At 42.6% G+C, this 20,105-nt stretch overlaps 1 protein-coding gene and 1 long non-coding RNA gene across 2 annotated transcripts; both read left to right on the plus strand.

The window, feature by feature from the left end:
* Positions 1-7,103: 7,103 nt before the first annotated feature.
* LOC136531786 (uncharacterized) lies at positions 7,104-7,682 on the plus strand. Its single transcript, XR_010778095.1, has 3 exons — positions 7,104-7,408; positions 7,495-7,558; positions 7,644-7,682. It is a non-coding gene; the product is annotated as an uncharacterized lncRNA (long non-coding RNA).
* Positions 7,683-15,901: 8,219 nt separating this feature from the next.
* LOC136531789 (DNA excision repair protein ERCC-1-like) lies at positions 15,902-18,855 on the plus strand. The gene is made up of 9 exons (XM_066524436.1): positions 15,902-16,230; positions 16,317-16,386; positions 16,498-16,601; positions 16,933-17,032; positions 17,137-17,213; positions 17,568-17,667; positions 17,957-18,032; positions 18,203-18,270; positions 18,397-18,855. Exons 1-9 carry the CDS (start codon positions 15,959-15,961, stop codon positions 18,688-18,690), a joined length of 1,161 nt encoding a protein of 386 aa, XP_066380533.1. The 5' UTR covers positions 15,902-15,958; the 3' UTR covers positions 18,691-18,855.
* The last annotated feature ends 1,250 nt before the right edge of the window (positions 18,856-20,105 follow it).

Consider the following 20,105-nt stretch of genomic DNA (forward strand, 5'->3'; position numbering starts at 1 on the left):
TGACCGAATGCGACCGATAGAGATACCGGACGCGTTCGGTATTTTGGCCAGGCACGACAGAGTTGACGAGGTGACCAGACTCTAGGTCGTAGCAGTGACCGAACGCTGAGCAATCACTGTTTAGCGTCCGGTCGAGGTGATGTGGGGTGCGAGTGTTGGTCTAGTGAGCACCAGACACCGGGGTGTGTCCGCGTCGGCCACACTGGATGCATCTAGTCATAGTTGAGCGACTCTAGGAGCTCTCTAGACTCAACCGAACGCTGCCTCTCCTACATCCGGTCAGTCACACCGGACGCGTCTGGACATAGTTGAGCAGCTATGGGAGCTCTCTAGACTTGACCGGATGCTGCCTCTTCTGTGTCTGGTCGGTCACACCGGACGCGTCTGGTCGCTGTGGACCGAATAGCCATTGGGCTCGAATGGCTAAACAATTTGAAAGGGGACACGTGGTAGTCAGGCTGCGATCGGACACAGTGACCGAACGTGTCTGGTCACCACACGAACGCATTCGGTGCACACGACCGGTGTATCCGATCATCCCGCAGTCAGCCCAATAATTGAGCCAACGGCTCTATTGTTGGGGGGTGTCTTTAAATATCATTTGGCTAACTCTAGCTCACTCTCTTGGCCATTTGCATTGACATAGCAACCTTATGAGCTTAGCCATAGCCCTCCCACTCATCTCCATCATTGATTCAACATCTTTGTGAGATTGGGAGAGAATCCAAGTGTATTGCTTGAGTGATTTCATCTAGAGGCACTTGGTGTTCGTGTTTCATTGTGGGGTTCACTTGTTACTCTTGGTGGTTGCCGTCACCTAGATGGCTTAGAGCAGCGAGGATCGTCGAGAGGAGGTTGGTGATTGTCTCTAGCTCTGATCACGGTGATTGTGAGGGGTCTTGTGCCTTCTTCGGCGGAGCACCGAAAGGTAACTCTAGTGGATTGCTTGTGTCATTGAGTTACCTCACTTGTGGGTAGGTTCTTGCGGTGTCTAGTTGTGTGGACAAGGTTTGTGCAACACCTCTTTATCGTCGAACCACCAAGTGTTGGTCGACACAACGGGGACTAGCGTGCCGACAAGCACGTGAATCTCGGGAGAAAAATTAGTTGTCTCTTGCCCGTTAGTATTCTCCCGGTGATTGATTTAGTATTCATCTTGTGATTGGTTCACTCCTCTATACGGCGGTATAATCACCTTACTTACTCATTTACATACCCGCAAACTAGTTGTAGTAAGCTCTTTAGTGTAGCTAGAATTGAGAGCTTGCTTTGTAGCTTAAGTTCATCTAATGGAGCTCTTTAGTGTAGCAAGTGTGAGAGCTCTTAGTGAGTAGTGAGTAGTGACTTAGTAAATTGTGTGTCTAGTGATCATAGTAACTAGAATTATTGGATAGGTGGCTTGCAATCCTTGTAGAGCTAGAGCAAGTTCATTTTTCGCTATTTGTCATACTAATCAAATTTCTCTAGTTGGTTTGTAGATTTTTTAATAGGCTATTCACCCCCCCTCTAGCCATATTAGGACCTTTCACTAGCAAACATCGGTCATCATCGAGTAATAATCGATGTGGAAGCAATAGATGATGATTCAAGGCAAAGGGTGTACTACACTCCTGAGGAGGATGTCAGATTGGTAAGTGTAAGGAAAATGTACCCTAGGCCTATTTATTTTGGATTTTGGTGTTTGATGACCAACACAACCAAATTGGACTAATGAATTTACAAGTAATTGTTTTGTAGTTCAATAGGGTGTAAGACATGACTTGGACGAAGGCGACATGATGATTCCATGATCAACACCATAAGCAAGACCCAAGAAGCACAAGAGAATACCCAAGATATCAAGCAAACTCCAAGCGCGAAGATGGGATCCAAGCCGGACGCAAGAACATGAATAAACGAGCTCGGTAGAGGTGACCAGACACAACCCTATGAGGACCGGACGCGTTCGATCAGTTGCTTGGCAACAGTAGGCGTCAGCAATAGTGACCGAACGTTGAGCGAGGCAGTGACCGGACACACAGACTTTACTGTTCATCGTCAACGGCAACGCTCTCAGTGTGACCAAACGCGACGATAGGATGACCGGACACACCATGAAGCAGCGTCCAATCATGTCCATAAAGGTTCCAAAGTGGCACCAGCGTGACTGGACGCATTCGATCAAGTGAGACTGGACTTAGCCCAAAGTCCAATCAACGCGCGCACTTCAACGGTCGGTAGGACTAGACACGTCCGATCGACACGTGATCTATGTCCGGTCACTAGCAGAAAGTTGGGTCTCAGGTCCAATGTCTAGTTCTCACTTGTGGGCTATAAATAGACATTTGCAAGAGCAAGATAAGTTTCCAAACATGTTTACATATGGTATTTTTAAGCATCATATAACCTTGCCCTTTGCATTGCATCCTAGCAAGTAAATAGTTTTTAAATTCCAAAATTTTTATTATTTGCTTGCTTTGGTCATGTTGTCATCAATCATGAAAAAATAGAGAGATTGTAAGAAAAATAGACCCTAGGCCCATTTACTTTGGATTTTGGTGTTTGATGACCAACACAACCAAGGATGGTGTGGTGGAGGTGAGAAGGCAAGGGGATAGGATCATCTTAGTTAAACTTGTCATTAGTGATATGGTCTTAAATATAATTAGTGCGTATGCCCCTCAAGTAGGCCATCATGAGAGTGCTAAGCGACTTTTCTGGGAAGACTTAGATCGCTTGGTTAGAGCTGTCCCTAGTAGTAAGAAGCTCTTTATAGGAGGTGATCTTAATGGCCATGTAGGTACATCAAGTGCAGGTTTCGAGGTGGTTCATGGGGGTTTCGGATATGGTAGTAGGAACTAGGAGGGAGAGAAAGTCTTAGACTTCTCCATAGCTTTTGATCTAATGATAGCTAACACTTTCTTCTGTAAGAGACAATCCCATTTAGTGACCTTTAGTAGCGGCCAGTACTCTAGTCAAATCGACTTTGTCCTTGCAAGGAGGGATAAACGAACATGCATGGACTGCAAGGTGATACCTGGAGAATGTGTGGTCGCTCAACACAAGCTGGTGGTGGCTGACTTCCGCTTTCTAGTGCAAGCTCGTAGGAACAAACAAGCTAGGGTTGCTAGAATGAAGTGGTGGAATTTAGAAGGGAAGCCATTAAAGGTCTTTAAGGAAAAAGTCATTGAAGAGGGCCCTTGGAATGATAAAGGCGATGCAAACAGTAGTGGGAGAAGATGACAACATGCGTTCGAAAGGTTGCTTCATAGGTGCTTGGAGTGACCAAAGGGAGTGGATGCGACTCGAAAGACACTTGGTGGTGGAATGAAGATGTGCAAAAGGCTATTAAGGAAAAGAAGGAGTGCTATAAGCGCTCATATCATGACAGGTGTGCAAACAACATAGAGAAGTACAAGGTGGCAAAGAAGACTGCAAAATGAGCGGTGAGTGAGGCAAAGGGGCGGGCCTATGAGGACCTTTACTGATGTTTGAGTATGAGGGAAGAAGAGAAGGACATTTATAGGATAGTTAGGGCTCACGATAGGAAGACAAGGGACTTCAACCAAGTCAAGTGTATAAAGGATGAGAGGGAGTAGCTCTTGGTGAAGGAGGATGAGATCAGACATAGATGGCAAGAGTATTTTGATAAATTGTTCAATGGTGAGAACAAGAACATCACCGTTCAGCTGGACGACTCGTTTGATGACACTAACAGGCACTTTGTGCGGAGGATTCAAGAATAGGAGGTCAGAGAAGCCTTGAAAAAGATGAAAGGGGGCAAAACGATGGGCCCTGATGGTATTCCAATCAAGGTGTGGAGATGTCTCAGGGATATAGCTATAGTATGGCTAACCAAGATGTTCAACAATATCTTTCAATTGAACAAGATGCCTAAGGAGTGGAGAAGAAGCATATTGGTATCAATCTACAAGAACAAGGGAGATATCCAAAGTTATACTAATTATCGGGGAATTAAGTTGATGAGCCACACTATGAAGTTATAGGAGAGAGTCATCGAGCAGCGCCTACAAGGAACGACGCATATATCAACAAACCAATTTGGTTTCATGCCCGGAAGGTCACCCACAGAAGCAATCTTCTTAATAAGACAGGTTATGTAGCGGTTTAGAGAGCAGAAGAAGGACCTTCACTTGGTTTTCATTGACTTGGAGAAGGCTTATGACAAGATACCAAGAAATATTATATGGTGGTCTTTGGACAAACATAAAGTCCCATCAAAGTACGTGACCCTCATCAAGGACATGTACAACAATGTTGTGACTAGTGTTCGAACAAACGATGGTAACACAGATTACTTCCCGATTAAAATTGGACTTCATCAAGGGTCAGTCTTAAGCCCGTATCTCTTTGCCTTGGTAATGGATGAGGTTATCAGGAACATACAAGGGGATATCCCTTGGTGTATGTTGTTCGCTGATGAGGTTATTAAGAAGGATACCTTTCGATATCTGGTATCTGGGATCGATGCTACAGAGGGATGGAGATATTGATGTGGACGTTAGCCATAGAATCAAAGCAGGATGGATCAAGTGGCGACAAGCTTCTGGCATTCTCTGTGACAAGAGAGTACCACAAAAGCTAAAAGGCAAGTTCTGTAGAATGGCGATTAGACCGGCTATGTTGTATGGAGCAGAATGTTGGCCTACAAAGATTCGACATGTTCAACAACTGAGTGTTGCAGAAATACGTATGTTGCGATGGATTTACGGTCACACAAGAATGGATTGAGTTCGGAACGATGATATACGTGATCGCCTAGAGGTAGCATCAATTGAAGAAAAGCTTGTCCAACATCGGTTGAGGTGGTTTGGCCATGTCCAAAGAAGACCTCCAGAGACACCAATGCATTGTGGAGTCCTAAGCCAAGCTAATAATATGTGGAGCCCTCAGCTACCGCCTGCCGGAACGGGAACAGAACCAGCTCGGCTCGCCCAGGTGGATGATCCCCTCAAGAATCCGGCCCACGCGGCACTTGAGGAACACATGGCTCCTTCGATATTCGGCATGGGTCTCCTCTCTCAAGTGATATGGACGGCGTCGGCGTCGCGCTGGTGGTGACAGCTGACATGAGACCGCATGCACCGACGACGATCTATGGACTATGGGCAACGCAAAGACAAGCATGAAGCATGGCCATGTGGTGGCATGGACAGAGATGCAGCACGCCCATGAACCTAGCTGCCAGACAATGACTAAGGCCTTGTTTAGTCCTTCCTCTAAAGTTTACTCTATATCCCATTAAATGTTTAGACACATACATGGAGTATTAAATATAGACTAAAAAATAACTAATTGCATAGTTTATGACTAATTTACGAGACGAATCTTTTAAGCCTAATTAGTCCATGATTTGACAATATGGTGATACCATAACACATGTGCTAATGATGGATTACTTAGGCTTAATAAATTCGTCTCGTGGATTACTGACGAATTCTGCAATTTGTTTTTTATTAGTATCTGAACATCTCTACGTGACACCTAATGTGATACCTCAAAACTTTACGCCTTGATTTAAATAAGGCCTAAGATATGAAATTTCTAGTGTTTCGTTATTACTTATTTATTATACTACTAGTTTACCCAAACAAGCCAGAGGTGGTTTCCCGAAGGAACCATCGTCCACGTCACCTAGATTTTTCCCTACCGTTGGATCTCGGTTTCGATGGACTAGATCTGCTCAATCGTACCCGTGGAGCTTCTGCCCGAAACAACCAGCCACATCACCCAATTTGTTCTCCTCCGTCAGATCTTCCATCCAACAGCCCAGATCGCTTGGAGCTGATTTCGCCAGGAGCGTCTTCTCGCGCTTCTCCTTGGCTTCTCCCGCTTCTCCTCTGCTTTCCCGCTTCTCTTCTGAATCCATAGAACCAAATATATACCCTAGCTTCTGCTTCCCCATACAGCTTCTCGCCCCCTCCTCTCTCTCCTCTTCACGCTCTCTCGCTCTCCCCGACTCTCTCCGACGCGGGCGCGGATAGGGCGGCGGCGCGAGCGGGAGGCGTCGGCGGCGTCCTCACCCACCCACCCCCTCCTCAGCATTCCCTCGTCTACCTCTTACCTCTATTTCTCCCTCCCCTTCCCCTCTCTCTCTCCCCTTCCCAGTCAAGACGGCGGCAGGCGCAAGCGCAGTGGCAGCCGCGGCGTGGCGGCGCCCCCTGTGGGTTCTCGGCCGGCGCGGGTGGTGCCCGGCGGCCCCTTCCCTCTCCCTCATCCTCTGCGCGGGCTCCTCAACGCCTTCTCCCACCGACGAACTTGTGCTCGTCTGGTTGCCGAAACCCTAGCTACCTCTATGCGTGCTGCAGATTGGTCACATGCTTATTACTTCTTCTGATCTGCTTCTGTCTTTGTTTTCGGGATTGATTTCAGCTGCCTTCCTTGTTGTCGTTCTTAGGGTTCATCTATGATTGTACAGGTACAAAGGGAGGGAGTCCAGCATCTTCAAGACAACATGTACAGATTTGTTAATTACTGTGATTTCGATTTGGTAAGCAGTTTCGATAAGGTTGTTACAGCATCTTGGTTGACCATGAACACTAATTAGCTTTGAGGTGTTCTGGATAGACCTAAAAGCCATTGGTATCTGGTAGATTAATTTGCACAACAATTACCACAAAAAAAGGGCATGCTCTTGTCTTAGTTGCACAATCAGTTGGCCTCCTTTTCCTTTCCTTTCCATCTTACAATAAGTTCAGTGCATCTTACAATCAGTTAAACGTGTTTACCAAATGCTCAACGTTAGGCTTTCGATTAGTTTAGTTTACCATATGACAACTGAGCCATGCGCTAGGAATAGCTGCCGTAAACAATTATTAAGAATTATTTCCTATGTACTTTGTATCCGTGAATCCTCATCTTGTACTTAGAAATTTTGAAGCCATACATTTTAGATGCATTCATCTATTGCGCAATACAAATCATCCTTTATATTTCCTTTAGATTTCTGATAGGTTCCTCAAAGAGGTGTATTTTCCAAATTGTATTGTTGGTATGAACAGGTTTTGTATTCTTACATTGCATACTATAGGTTTTCCTTCGCATTTTAGCTACGCTGCTCAAATAGGTGTACTTTTTCCACTTGGGTTTTTTTTTGTGTTGACTTCCTCTAAATCAGATTTTGTATTGTTGGTGCCAACAGACTACGTGTATATATAATGGTTCCTTCTATCCATGCCACCGCATATAGTTCAAAAATATCTGAATCGAAGTACATTTCACACTAAAGTAGATTTGTATTGTTTAGTGGCGGAGCTACATGTACGCCATAAAGGGCCATGGCCCTACTTAGGAATTGATTTTTTTTCAGCATGGTACATGATGATAGTTACCAAGTAATGGAAATTGCCATGTCAGACAAAAAAACCTCTTCAGTTCTCTTCCTGCTGTTACATTGCAGAAAAAAGAGGTTACACATTCCTATAGTGGAAATGAGTTTTGCATCCTCATTAGTTGTTTCCCATTATGATTGTTTTTCCCCTGTTGGATGACCAGCTCACCAGCAGGACCAGGAAAATTTCGCAGACAACTCTTTGGTGACAACGCAGTCAACAAAAATGTAACTCCATACAACTTCTGTTTTTTGCTCCCCACTTATCCCACCATATTGAAACCCACCAAATTAATTTACCTCTTTTCTGCAGGAAACCATTGTACATACTCCGAATGAGATCGGTCCAGTCAATTGGTCGCAAAACAATCTCATATTGCTTGGTCTTTATTGTCTGTCTCTTGATCATAAATATGTTCTTTTGGCCTATCCTCATCGGTACATATCATCTGTAATATATGCATAGCCATGCTTGAACCTACTGACATGCTATTTTCTTAAGTATATTCAAGATCGTTTTTGCACGGGGGCGCGGCCCGCCACTATAGTTTTACAAATCCAAGCTCTAAATGCTCAAAGACATAGTCCACATATCAGCTTTTTTGTGCGATCGATTTGCAGAGTGCAGATCATCTTCTACGTGTGCATATGCCATACATCTTACAATCATTAGTTCAAGCCACTGTAACCTTGAAATAACTCTCTTTTACCTTCCTCTATGCATCGTTTTAGAAAGGTAAACTTGAACGATTGAAACTCTTCGATTCCTATTTTTGTCTAATATGTCATATGTGCAGGGTGATATTATTTGCCCCTTAATGGAAGGAACGGTGCCCATGCCTGCTCAGTGGTGCACATCTTTCAGACCCAAGAGAGTATGGCTACTACATATCCAATCCTTCAGGTAATAAACCACACCCTTGTGTATTCAGGACCTATTTGTCAGTATTTTATTTTCTCCTCAATCCGTTATCACAGCCTCTATTTCCCTGCTGCGATATACGTGTTTGATTGCAGCAAACTCAAGGATCAACGCCACCGGGGCAAGGGCCGAGTGCCGCTGCTGCCTGCAGTGGTCCTCACAATGGTAAAGGCAGTTGGGCTTCCTAGCAAGGTAATTATTACTTGCTGACACTGCAAATATCAGGGTACTTCAATTTTTAATGCATTTCTGAGCTAAGGCTATGTATTGATCATAAATATGTTCTTTTGGCCTATCCTCATCGGTACATATCATCTGTAATATATGCATAGCCATGCTTGAACCTACTGACATGCTATTTTCTTAAGTATATTCAAGATCGTTCTTGCCCAGGGGCGCGGCCCGCCACTATAGTTTTACAAATCCAAGCTCTAAATGCTCAAAGACATAGTCCGCATATCAGCTTTTTTGTGCGATCGATTTGCAGAGTGCAGATCATCTTCTACATGTGCATATGCCATACATCTTACAATCATTAGTTCAAGCCACTGTAACCTTGAAATAACTCTCTTTTACCTTCCTCTATGCATCGTTTTAGAAAGGTAAACTTGAACGATCGAAACTCTTCTATTCCTATTTTTGTCTAATATGTCATATGTGTAGGGTGATATTATTTGCCCCTTAATGGAAGGAACGGTGCCCATGCCTGCTCAGTGGTGCACATCTTCCAGACCCAAGAGAGTATGCCTACTACATATCCAACCCTTCAGGTAATAAACCACACCCTTGTATATTCATGACCTATTTGTCAGTATTTTATTTTCTCCTCAATCCGTTATCACAGCCTCTATTTCCCTGCTGCGATATACGTGTTCGATTGCAACAAACTCAAGGATCAACGCCACCGGGGCAAGGGCCGAGTGCCGCTGCTGCCTGCAGTGGTCCTCACAATGGTAAAGGCAATTGGGCTTCCTAGCAAGGCAATTATTACTTGCTGAAACTGCAAATATCAGGGTACTTCAATTTTTAATGCATTTCTGAGCTAAGGCTATGTATTAGCTTCGTCTGAACTATAGCTATGCACTTTGCTATCTGAAATATGACATTGCTTTTCCTTAGTATCAACTCTGCAGCCAATTTCCATTTGGATGGGTAATTCCGTTTTCTGTTAACTGCTCAGGTTTAGTTCACTTAGATTTCTCCCTTCATGATGGTACATGATTCCAGCCTGTTGCTTTCAACTTGGTAACATTTTCATAGTACCCTAATATTTTGAGTTCAGATTAGATTTGTGAGATAGATTCACTAATAGTCTAATACAGTTACCTTCACAGGCTTATTAGTGTTCTGCCATTCGGCTCATCAGTCGAAGCAATGCCTGCAGCTTAATACAATCAAGTGCAACAACTATGTTTACTGGTCAAGATCCTTACTCAGTTTTCATTTACGGTTCTATGGATAAAAATAATAATGGCTACACAATTTTTTAAGACATGTTTCAGATTGCGCTTTGAAATTGAGTCCTCCTTTTAACCATAAAAGTGTTTCTACGTTAAACCAACATTTTTTTCCCAAAATAATAGTCCTTCCAATATTATATCACAAAAGTCCTTTTTAGGACTATTACAAATGATCAACATCATATAATTTCCAATAAATACCTAAATTGACAAGATAATACCATTTCATTTGATTTTGTATTTGGATTACCTACGAGATTGAATGCACTAGCTGCTTGTGTTTTTAGAGTTTTGTTGCTATCAATCTAAGTGTGATCTGCATACCCATTGTAAGTCTCTGTGATAATGGAAAAAAAGGATCAGCCTCTCAATCCACAGACTGATTAAGGATCAACCTCTCAGTCCACAAACTGATTGAAGCTGCCATCTGAGGCGTTTTGTTTTTTCACATTTGAATTATTGATTTTTTTGGGTACCGAAGTGCCTGTTCTGTTTGCTTTCTCATGCAGTCTTTAGAGTGAGTGCAGTATGTTCTGTATTTTTACCTTCTCCTTACTCGACACATATCTACATCTGTTTTTTTTCTGATCCAGTCAGGTTTGGTGTTTTCTTTCCAAATTGAAGGGGGAATTGGTTGCGTGCCCAGTGCCCTGAATCCACAGGTGAGCAGCAAAGCTCCAAAATGCTTCTTATTTTTATGGATACTGCAATAACAAGTACAGTGTGTATCATGCCATTCCATTGTAGTGACCATTACTGGCTTTTCCATATTCGCACGACAGGCGAATATCCATGCTTGATATTCCAACGAATAAATAAGATCGTAACAACAGCAGTTGACATTCGACTATTTCCATTCTATATCGGCTACGATCGTTGTTATCAATTTCTTTTTTTTTTCTCTCCTAACGTATTTTCCACAAATTGTACAGAAAAAAAAGACTTTATCACTGTTATTTCTATGATCGACAAAGGAACTAGCTAATCATTCTTTGGTTTATCCAAAACCTTTTATTGTCCCTGAGACTTCTTTTGTCAACATACTTACAGCTACATACTGTACTGACTACACTCCTATTCGTTTTTTAAATGCTATAAAATGCAGAAGCTTAGCACTACTACATCATTTTGCAACATGGAAGTGACTCCTGTTGGCTCAAAGACTTTGATGCCCAACACACTATGTCCAGTTTGTATGTGACAAGGGCTCCTCAGGAAACGACTCCTACCTGGTCAACAGCTATGTATTAGTATGTCGTTCATCTCCAGAACTATAAATACACCTGCTTAAATGCTACTTTTCTTTGGTCTGTACTATGCCACTAAAACCATGTCTTTCTACTTAGATACTTCTTTTTTTTGTTCCGTGCTAGGTCACTAAGTGCATGCCTTCGAAGAATCGTTGTAATCTATTTCTAATATATTTGGCCCACTACATTTTCAATATGTTTACAAATTCCTCTACGATTTGTGCTACATCTGCTATACACGTATTGATCCTATGTATCACAGCACGCCACACAAGCCTTCGCTGTAAATCGTGTTGCTTCATCGATTATTGCCAATAGTACCATATCTTCTTAATGATACGAGCCTTCAGATAAAAAAAACGTAGTTAGATTCCTTCATCCCATCTACACATATGTTTCCTATATATATATCACTACGTTGTACTTACCCACGCGCGCAAGGGCGCGCGCCCTGTGCTAGTATACAATAACGCGCTAGCTTGCATTAACCACCCGGTGCAAACGGCCAGCCTTGCTGTTACCAGCCGTACGGTCTCATGGCTTTGACTATCTGCCTGTAGGAGTACTCGATTGAGGGAGAGCATCGTATTAATGTCCCATTCGTTTTGCTGAAAAAACGAGATGAAACACTGTTCTAATTAATTTATTGTAAAAAAAATATTGTTATGGTTGAAAAAAACAAGCTGAAAAATACGAATTATAAGAGAAGCTAACAGCCTCAAACTGTTGGAAGAGAGATAAAAAAAATTGCGATGAGCCGATGACGCCTCTGCATAGCTGCCTGTATCTCAGTCAAGAAGAAGGGTCCCGGCGGCCCACGCCCACGCGCCGCCCATGATGCCACCTAACTTTTTGCTCTTGCAGCCCCGGCCCGGCAGCCTCCGTTGCCGCGTTGCGCCGTGCTGCAAACTGCAAATGGACTGCAAGCGAAAATGCGGAACAAAAGTAGCGGAGCGGGGGATCCATGCTCCAACAGGATATAGCCGTATACAGTGAGCACTCTATAGCCAGAGATTTCAGCATGAAGATAAACTTCTAAACATGTCAAAAGAAAAGAAAAGAAAAATAACCCTTGTTAGACTTGCATGCAATACGGTTTGAATCTGAACATCTGGAGGGTTGCCTTGTTTCTTTGCAATAGCACTCCTCCATGCATGAGGTGCGAGAGTAGTCTTGCTTAGTGTGGATCCCCTGGTTAGATAAATAGTAAAATGCATAGAAATCCGTAAATCGGAACTGGAGGTAGTAATGCATGCACATTAGGTAGCACATATGTTTTACACTAAATAGCAAATTAAAAAACTAATAATATGCAAAAGAGAACCATTTTAATGAACCTACCGTGACCAGCATGTGTAGAATAATTTTAGTGACCCGACTAAGTATGATCAACAAAATCCGAATTTCGACTCAGTTATCCTTTGGTATTCTACTTCATACAATAGTTTGGCCAAACCAAACCACTGTGTCTGGAGTACATGACAAATTACCAGATCAAGGGAGGAGCAAAGGGCATGGTACCTGGAGATGCTTGTCATTGATGAGCATTTCCTTTGGCGCTAACCACGGCTGCATTTTACCAGTCGTGCTCCGTCGTGGTTCAGACACTCCAAATGGCGAGAATTTAGTGACGGCCATGGCCTTTGCTCAGTTCTCAACTTCTATGAGGTCTCCTGCCAACAAAACCATTGTAGTCGTCGGGGCTGTATGAAGCATTTAGTTATCAAAAGTCGGCTCATGAAAAAAAAATGCCTGAAAACAGCAGCGTGAATAATCGTAGTTCTGAAGCATATGCATGGTGAAGGTGGACATAAAATCAGGCATAAATTAATCAAATAGTAGCAGCACATGCATGTATACCGTTTCATATAACAGGAGGCAAATGCAGAAGCACCAAAGCAGGTGTTGAGTAATACTAGCATATATGAAGGAGATGGCAAACTGAAGTTGTATTTGCATTGTTGGCCTAAAATGACATACTCCTAAGTTGGATATAGAAATAGCATATTTATCATGGATAGGCACAACATGTCGGCTGAGTTCAATCAGTGAATTCTTTTATCACCCAATAAAAAAAGGCTTATTCATGGCAAAGAAATGTATAGTATAGGTCTTTCAGAAAATGGGAGTTTTCAATTAAAAGCGGGGAAATAGAAATGGCTCTATTCTTTATTGGTCTGCTAGCAGGCCTTATAACAACTTGACGTATGAAAGAATGATGGATATTTCAATTATCGTGTAGAAATAGATCAATACCAACAATACAGTGAGCCCAACCACAATTTCTCCGACCAAGTAATCATGAGTTCATGACAAGGACTTAAATCATAAGATCCTCTTAATTTGGAATGGAACACTAAAACTGTTCATGTAATGCATACTTTGTTCACAGGGAGCAAAGATAGGAGATGGGAGGAGAGGCATAGAGGAGAAATCATTGGGTGCATGAGCCATACCACAAATAAATACAGACAACAGGGCAATGCAATATTGTTTATTACTTCGTCATCTAGGCATCCAAGGTTTTAAATATGACAAAATAATGCCACTGCACCTTAATCACTCACTTTGGGGAAGGAGAAAAGGTCGGTTGGATCTTCAAATAGGCACTATCGGTCGTGACCCTTGACCAGATCGCAGTCCATTGGCAACCTCCTTGGGCGTGGTGATGATGCTCCTCTGCCTACAGGAGTGTAGGTACTCGATCGAACTGCACCTCGCTCGCGGTCGTGGCCATGTCGATCCCAATCTTGTAAAAAGATCGACCTCTTACAGGGTTCATGTAAGAACTTACGCATTTAGAAGCACTGAAGTTTGCAGCTTAATAGTGAAACACTGCCCATGATTCATTTGCACATTAAAGTTACATAAAACAAACAATTAATAGTGAAATTTGCAGCTTCAGAGCCATCAGGTTTTGACGGTGAGGACTTGATGCTATAGGGAAATCTAACAAGCGGTAAAAAAACAACTCCATCTGAAATTTAGGACCTAAAATGGTTTCACCAGTTTTTGGCGGCTCTGAAAATCATGCTCCTGCTCTCGTCTGCCCCATGCTAAATGCAGCAGCAGAGCTAGCTCCTAACACAATAGAGGCGGGACATCAAGAACACAGGGTAAATTCTCACCCGAACCAAATCGTCTAGCCTAAATTCTCACCCAGAAACAATAATAAAGGTACAAAAGCATGACGCATAGAAACATGTAGTTGCCATAATATGGCAAAAAACGATTGATTCAAAAATGTGAAGGGACATATACAACATCTATCGTAACTGTGGTCTTGTTCGCTTCGCTGAGAAGCCATGGCTGAAAATACTGTTCGCTGATTTGTTGTGAGAGAAAAATACTGATCGTTCGTTGAAATAGTACGGCTCATAAGACAAGTGAACAAGGCCACGTCAAATAAACTGAAATGATCAATTACTTGATTGCAAATATAATTCAGCAAATTTTATTTTCAAATGAGACAAGTCTTTGCAATAGAAATCCAATTACTCGATTGCAATCCCATCGGGTGAACGATTATCCAATTGGAAAAAGTCTACTTAACCCCTCACCTTTCATACTTGGTCTACTTCACCCCCAACTATGAAACCGTCTGTTTTACCCCCTGAACTTTCCAAAACCGGCTATTTTACCCCCTGGGCGGGTTTTGACAGAGGTTTTTGCTACAGTAACAGCGGGTTTGCTACAGTAACAGTAGGGTTGCTGCAGTACTGATGCATTTGGATTTCCTTTTTATTTTTGGTGAAACTTTGAAAAATCATAGTAAATCATAGAAAAATCATAAAATAAAAAAACTAATTTTGTTGGACTCCACGTGAGTAGATCTACATAGTGAATATATAATACGGTATGCTTTAGTACAAAATTTTTACTGTAGCATTAGATTAATTGGAAAATCTAATTTTGTCTGTAATTAATTAGAATAATTTATAGCTGCAGCTTCTATGGTCCAATTGTGGTGAAATTTTTATGGTACGCTAATTATTGTATGCTTGAACTATAGTAAAATTTTCGTACTTATTGGACTATGCATAACTTAGTTATAGATAAATTCTAATTAATTACAGATAAAATTGGATTTTTTAATTAATCTAAAGCTACAAAAAAAATTTGTACTAAAGCATACCGTATTATATATTCATTGTGTAGATCTACTCATGTGGAGTCCAATAAAATTAGATTTTTCATTTTATGATTTTTCTATGATTTACTATGATTTTTCAAAAATTCACCGAAAATAAATAAAAAAAAAGAAAAATCAAACCCACCGGCACTGCAGCAAACCCACCGTTACTGTAGTAAACATGATGTTACTGTAGCAAACCGCTGTCAAAAACCATCCAGGGGTAAAATAGACGGTTTTGGAAAGTTCAGGGGGTAAAACAGACGGTTTCATAGTTTGGGGGTGAAGTAAACCAAGTATGAAAGGTGGGGGGTTAAGTAGACTTTTTCCTTATCCAATTACACAAATTTCATTTTCAAACTGGCGCTTTTTTTATCGAGTACAACTTGGACACACACAACTCACATATTCTACATCCACACCACATGCTTGTCCGTACACACGCAAAGAAGAGATTGTGAGTTTTTCTAGAAAAAACCAGAAAAAAAATGTGCAACACTAGAGTGTCCTACCAAGGGACCAAAGGCCCTTTCACACCTTCAGAAGCTTTGGTCTACGTGTCCACGTGTGTGACTTCCATACAATTGGAGGCAAAATCACAAGAGCGTGTAAGGACGGGCGAAGGCCAAATCACACACGCTACGACGATTCGATGATCCATCCTAATTAGTCCAAATGAAGCCCATGGTCCCGGCCCAAAAAGACAGAGCCAGCAAAGCCTCCCCTCCGTAACTGTTACTCTCACATCCCCGGGCGGCCCGGCCCACACAGGTTCCGTGCAGGCAGCGACGGTCAGACTCGCGTGTCGCTACTCCCCGCCCGGCCGTCCGCGTACGGCGACGCCTCTCGGTCTCCCGCGCTGCCATGGAAGGAGGAAGAGAGCAGCAGGCGCCGCCGGAGGGGCAGCCCGGTAAGAACCTCATCAAGATCCCGTCCTATCAGGAGGTCTTCGGCACCGGCACCTCCTCCTCTTCCACGAAGCCGGCCTCCTACAACCCTCCTCTAGCCAGCTCCGCCGCCGCTTCATCCTCGTCGTCGTCCTCGGGATCATTCTCGCAGGCTTTCTCCTTCCTCAAGTCCTCCGAGTTCTACTCCCCTCCGCCGCCGCCTCCCCAGCCCACCACCACCACCCCGAGGTACCTTATACTGTCCTCCCTCTCTTCCTCTTCTCAATACCTGCGACGCCGGCCTCGACTCTGACGTGTTGGGTTTCCTGGCGCAGGCCGCCTCAGGCTAGCCCCTCAGCGTCGACGCCCCAGAGCAAGAACGCCATTCTAGTCAGTCATAGGCAGGTACTGGGGTGTGATTTCTGGCACCATGACACTTTTGACTTCTTGTTTTCAGGTTCCTGTCCCCTTATTCTATAGCAAATTTCGTGTCTTTTGTTCATTCTTGTTCGTCAGAGAGGGAACCCTCTGCTGAAGCACATCAGGAATGCTAGGTGGACGTTCGCAGAAGTCGTGCCGGACTACGTGCTTGGGCAGTCATCATGTGCCTTGTACTTAAGGTTAGCACTCTCTGCGTCTTATCGTGTCTTCAGTGCCAGTCTTTAGAAATTCTGAATTGGACTTGTGTAGATTGGTTGAATGTGCATCTACCAGGAGGCATCATTTTCCTGCCTGTATATTATTAGACAGTGCCATGAGGTATTCTTTTGTTGTGAGAAAAAATTCTCTGGTTTTACTTCTCTGTGCTGTGCTGTGCTGTGCTGTGCTGTATTGTAGCGATTTTCAATGTTGATTAGTGTTAGGACAAAATGGTGCCGCAGAGTGTGTTTGTTGAGGCACCGTTGTTGTTCTGTGATTTTTACTGTTCTGTTTCTGTTGTTATGGATGCAGTATCAGGTACCATCTTCTACATCCAGACTACTTGTACTATCGGATAAGAGAGCTGCAGAAGAATTTCAGGCTGCGTGTCATCTTGTGCCATGTTGATGTTGTAAGTTTCAGTCACTTGACCAACGTACTTGCTTTGCCATAGTAAATTCACTTTGAAGCATCTCAACTCTCAACTTAAAAATCTAGCTTTTTCACTGTTCATAGGAAGATGTAATCAAGCCTTTGCATGAAATTACAAGAACAGCGCTGCTTCATGACTGCACCCTCTTGTGCGGTTGGAGGTATTTTCCCATAGTAACTCTAATGTGCTTGGATTCAGTAAATGTTTTTTTGGTCCTGTTCTTTGTGAACCGTCCTGTATTGTTATATCAGTTCTACATAAATATGAATATAGTTCTGGGATCACCTTGTGCTGGGTCTTTTTTTATTGCATCCAAACGAATCTTATTTATCATCTAATATTCAACTAAAATAATTGCACATATTTGTCTTTGTTTTTTCTAGAAAAGAATTAAATGGTCCTCCATCACACAAATCAGAGAAGTTCCGTAACAATTGCATGATGAATTGATGATGTAAATGTGGTTATAAAGATTGAAGAGTAAGTTGTCTGAACAAACTGTTCTCTCTTGTAGCCTGGAGGAATGTGGTCGGTACTTGGAGACTATTAAAGTATATGAAAACAAGCCAGCTGACATTATTCGTGAGCACATGGATAACGACTATCTATCACGGGTATATATGCTTCCTGGGAACCCTCTCAGGAATAAGATAATTTAATGATCTATGTCATTGGTTGATCAGAAAAACTGGTATTAAATAGCGCTATTACGATTTGCAAGAAATATACCCCTGTGGCGCTCTCTCTATTTCAAACCATGTTTCTAGCATTGTCATTGCGAATGGTTTCAATACAGCTCTCTCTGTTCTGCCCTTTTGGGTTGATGGTAGTGAAATATTTTATCAACTATTAAAGTCTCAGTGCCTTGTTTATGTTTTTACGTATAATTTTGGATAATTGCAGTTGACACACGCGCTTACATCCATTCGGCATGTTAATAAAACAGATGTTGTCACACTTGGTTCATCTTTTGGGGTAAGTTGGACAAAGAATCGCCCTGACCTGTAAGCCTTACAACTTCCTCCATAAGTATACTTGTCTGGCAATATGTTCTGTTTTGGCACTTCAATATGGCAGTAGCATTAACACAAGAAATCCAGCAAATAAATATGCATCATATAAATGTTATTGTTCTTCATGTATCTGCAGTCACTCTCACAATCATGAATGCTTCTATGGAGGAGCTGGCTCGATGCCCAGGAATTGGTGAGCGGAAGGTACTACAACGTGCACACACTGGTTATCCCTTTGACAGAAACCGCAAACTGGATTTTGAGTTTTTTTTTCTGCCGAACCCTGTTTCCCTGGCTTAATATGTGTGTATATATGTTCAACTGTTGTAGGTAAAGCGACTCGATGACACCTTTCATGAGCCATTCAAACGGGTTTCAGCCCGACCAAACCTTGTAGTACCCGATACCCCTGACCGAGAGAAAGCAAAAGGTCAACCTTCTACAGATGACAGTTTGCAAGATGCGGTAGAAAAGTCAGATGCGTCGAAGAAGAAGAAAGGCTCTGATGTAAGGTCAGCCCTTACCGCTGCCTTTGCTAAGTATTCAGAGAAGATCCGCAGAGCAAACGAGGCCGGTGAAAGTACTAGCAGCTCAACCATGGAAGCTGACAGGGCGAGAGACTAGATTAGCAGTAGGATGTTAACGGTACTGGAGAAATGCTAGTTTGTGCCTTCCTGTTAGTTGCTTCTTGTTGTTGCTGCTGTACTTGCAGAAATTTTCCTATGTATGTCCCCCCTTGTAACTATTGACCCTCAGAACTTCAGAAACATGGAAAATGTTCTAGCACGTAACAAATCCTTTTGCTTCCTCTTGTGAGAAGAAATGACAAGGCGATGCAAAAATTTTGTGCAAGTAAAATGAATGCAAGGGCACGCAGCTACCTCGGATCGTGATTCGTCTGCCCTTCACGAGGCCGAACGTCGCGGGCTTGCCGAACCCTTGCCGAAGTGATTAGGCCGCCGATTTGCGCGTGCGGCACCAGTATTTCCCGCGGCGTGCGAGGCAGCTACTCGCGTCATATTTGTTTTTTAGGCTGAAGAGGGGTCAGAGCATCTTGAACCTTAAGTCCTAACAATATCTAAAAAATTGAGCATTGAAAATCTAGTTTAATAGTTTTGTAACATTCTACCAACAGTTTTTTTTTCATTCCAAAAAAAAACATATCATAATTTATACCAAACCACCAATCATGGACGAAATAACTTGACATCATGACTGTTATCCTTTTTTTTTACCCCGAAAATAAAGCAGGAGAGACCCCCACCGTAAGAGATTTTTATTAATTTTCAAAAAGAGAAAAAAACTGTACAAAGTAAGGAGGCGCTAAAAGGAGGTTTTCCAAGAGATAAAGGAGGGACTTCCTCTGTCGAAGATGAAGTTATTTCTCTGCTTCCAGATATGCCAGGAGCCAATGATGAAGATCTCGATGAAGAAGGGGTTTCGGCTTTGCTTGCATCATCATTTAGAAAAAATCACTTGTAAGGTTCCAATGAATACCTAGGAATCTCCAAGAACAGCTAAAGAACACGTGGAAAGCCGTCTCTTCAACATTGTTATTACATAGGACATACACCTTGTTCGCTTGATCGTTTCTGTGGCTTATAAGCCGGCTGATGTTGTTTTGTTGTGAGAGAAAAACACTGTATCATAGCTGATAAGCATGGTTGATACAATCAAACGAACAGGGTAATAATTGTAGTTGTTGCCTTCGAGCTTGTGTTTTTTCCTTTTGAGAACGTTGCTTGTATTTAGCCTATCCATAAGAACCAAGCAAAAACACTGACTTTGTTGGAACATTTAGAATCCCAAATACAGATAAAAGGAGCCGGGGGGGGGGGGGGGGGGGGGGGGGCTGCACATTTTTTAAGGGAAAGTTGTAGAACTTTGTTGATGTATAGTTGTTGCTTCCCCAAATATATGCCCTGTTCGCTTGACTGATAAGTCATGGCTGAAAGTACTGTTGGTTGATTTATTATGAGAGAAAAATAATATTTGTTGGTTGAAAAAGTACGGTTTATAAGCTAAGCGAGGAATCTTTA

The sequence above is a fragment of the Miscanthus floridulus genome, unplaced genomic scaffold (genome assembly GCF_019320115.1).
Source record: "Miscanthus floridulus cultivar M001 unplaced genomic scaffold, ASM1932011v1 fs_439_1_2, whole genome shotgun sequence".
NCBI classification, from domain to species: Eukaryota; Viridiplantae; Streptophyta; class Magnoliopsida; order Poales; family Poaceae; genus Miscanthus; species Miscanthus floridulus.

What these genes read in the sequence shown, in the direction of transcription:
- LOC136531789 (XM_066524436.1), top strand. Translation starts at nt 15,959, where the DNA reads ATGGAAGGAGGAAGAGAGCAGCAGGCGCCGCCGGAGGGGCAGCCCGGT. An exon ending in TGGTTCATCTTTTGGGGTAA is followed by an intron (nt 18,033 to 18,202) that starts GTTGGACAAAGA and finishes ATGTATCTGCAG; the next exon opens with TCACTCTCACAATCATGAAT. An exon ending in CAGGAATTGGTGAGCGGAAG is followed by an intron (nt 18,271 to 18,396) that starts GTACTACAACGT and finishes CAACTGTTGTAG; the next exon opens with GTAAAGCGACTCGATGACAC.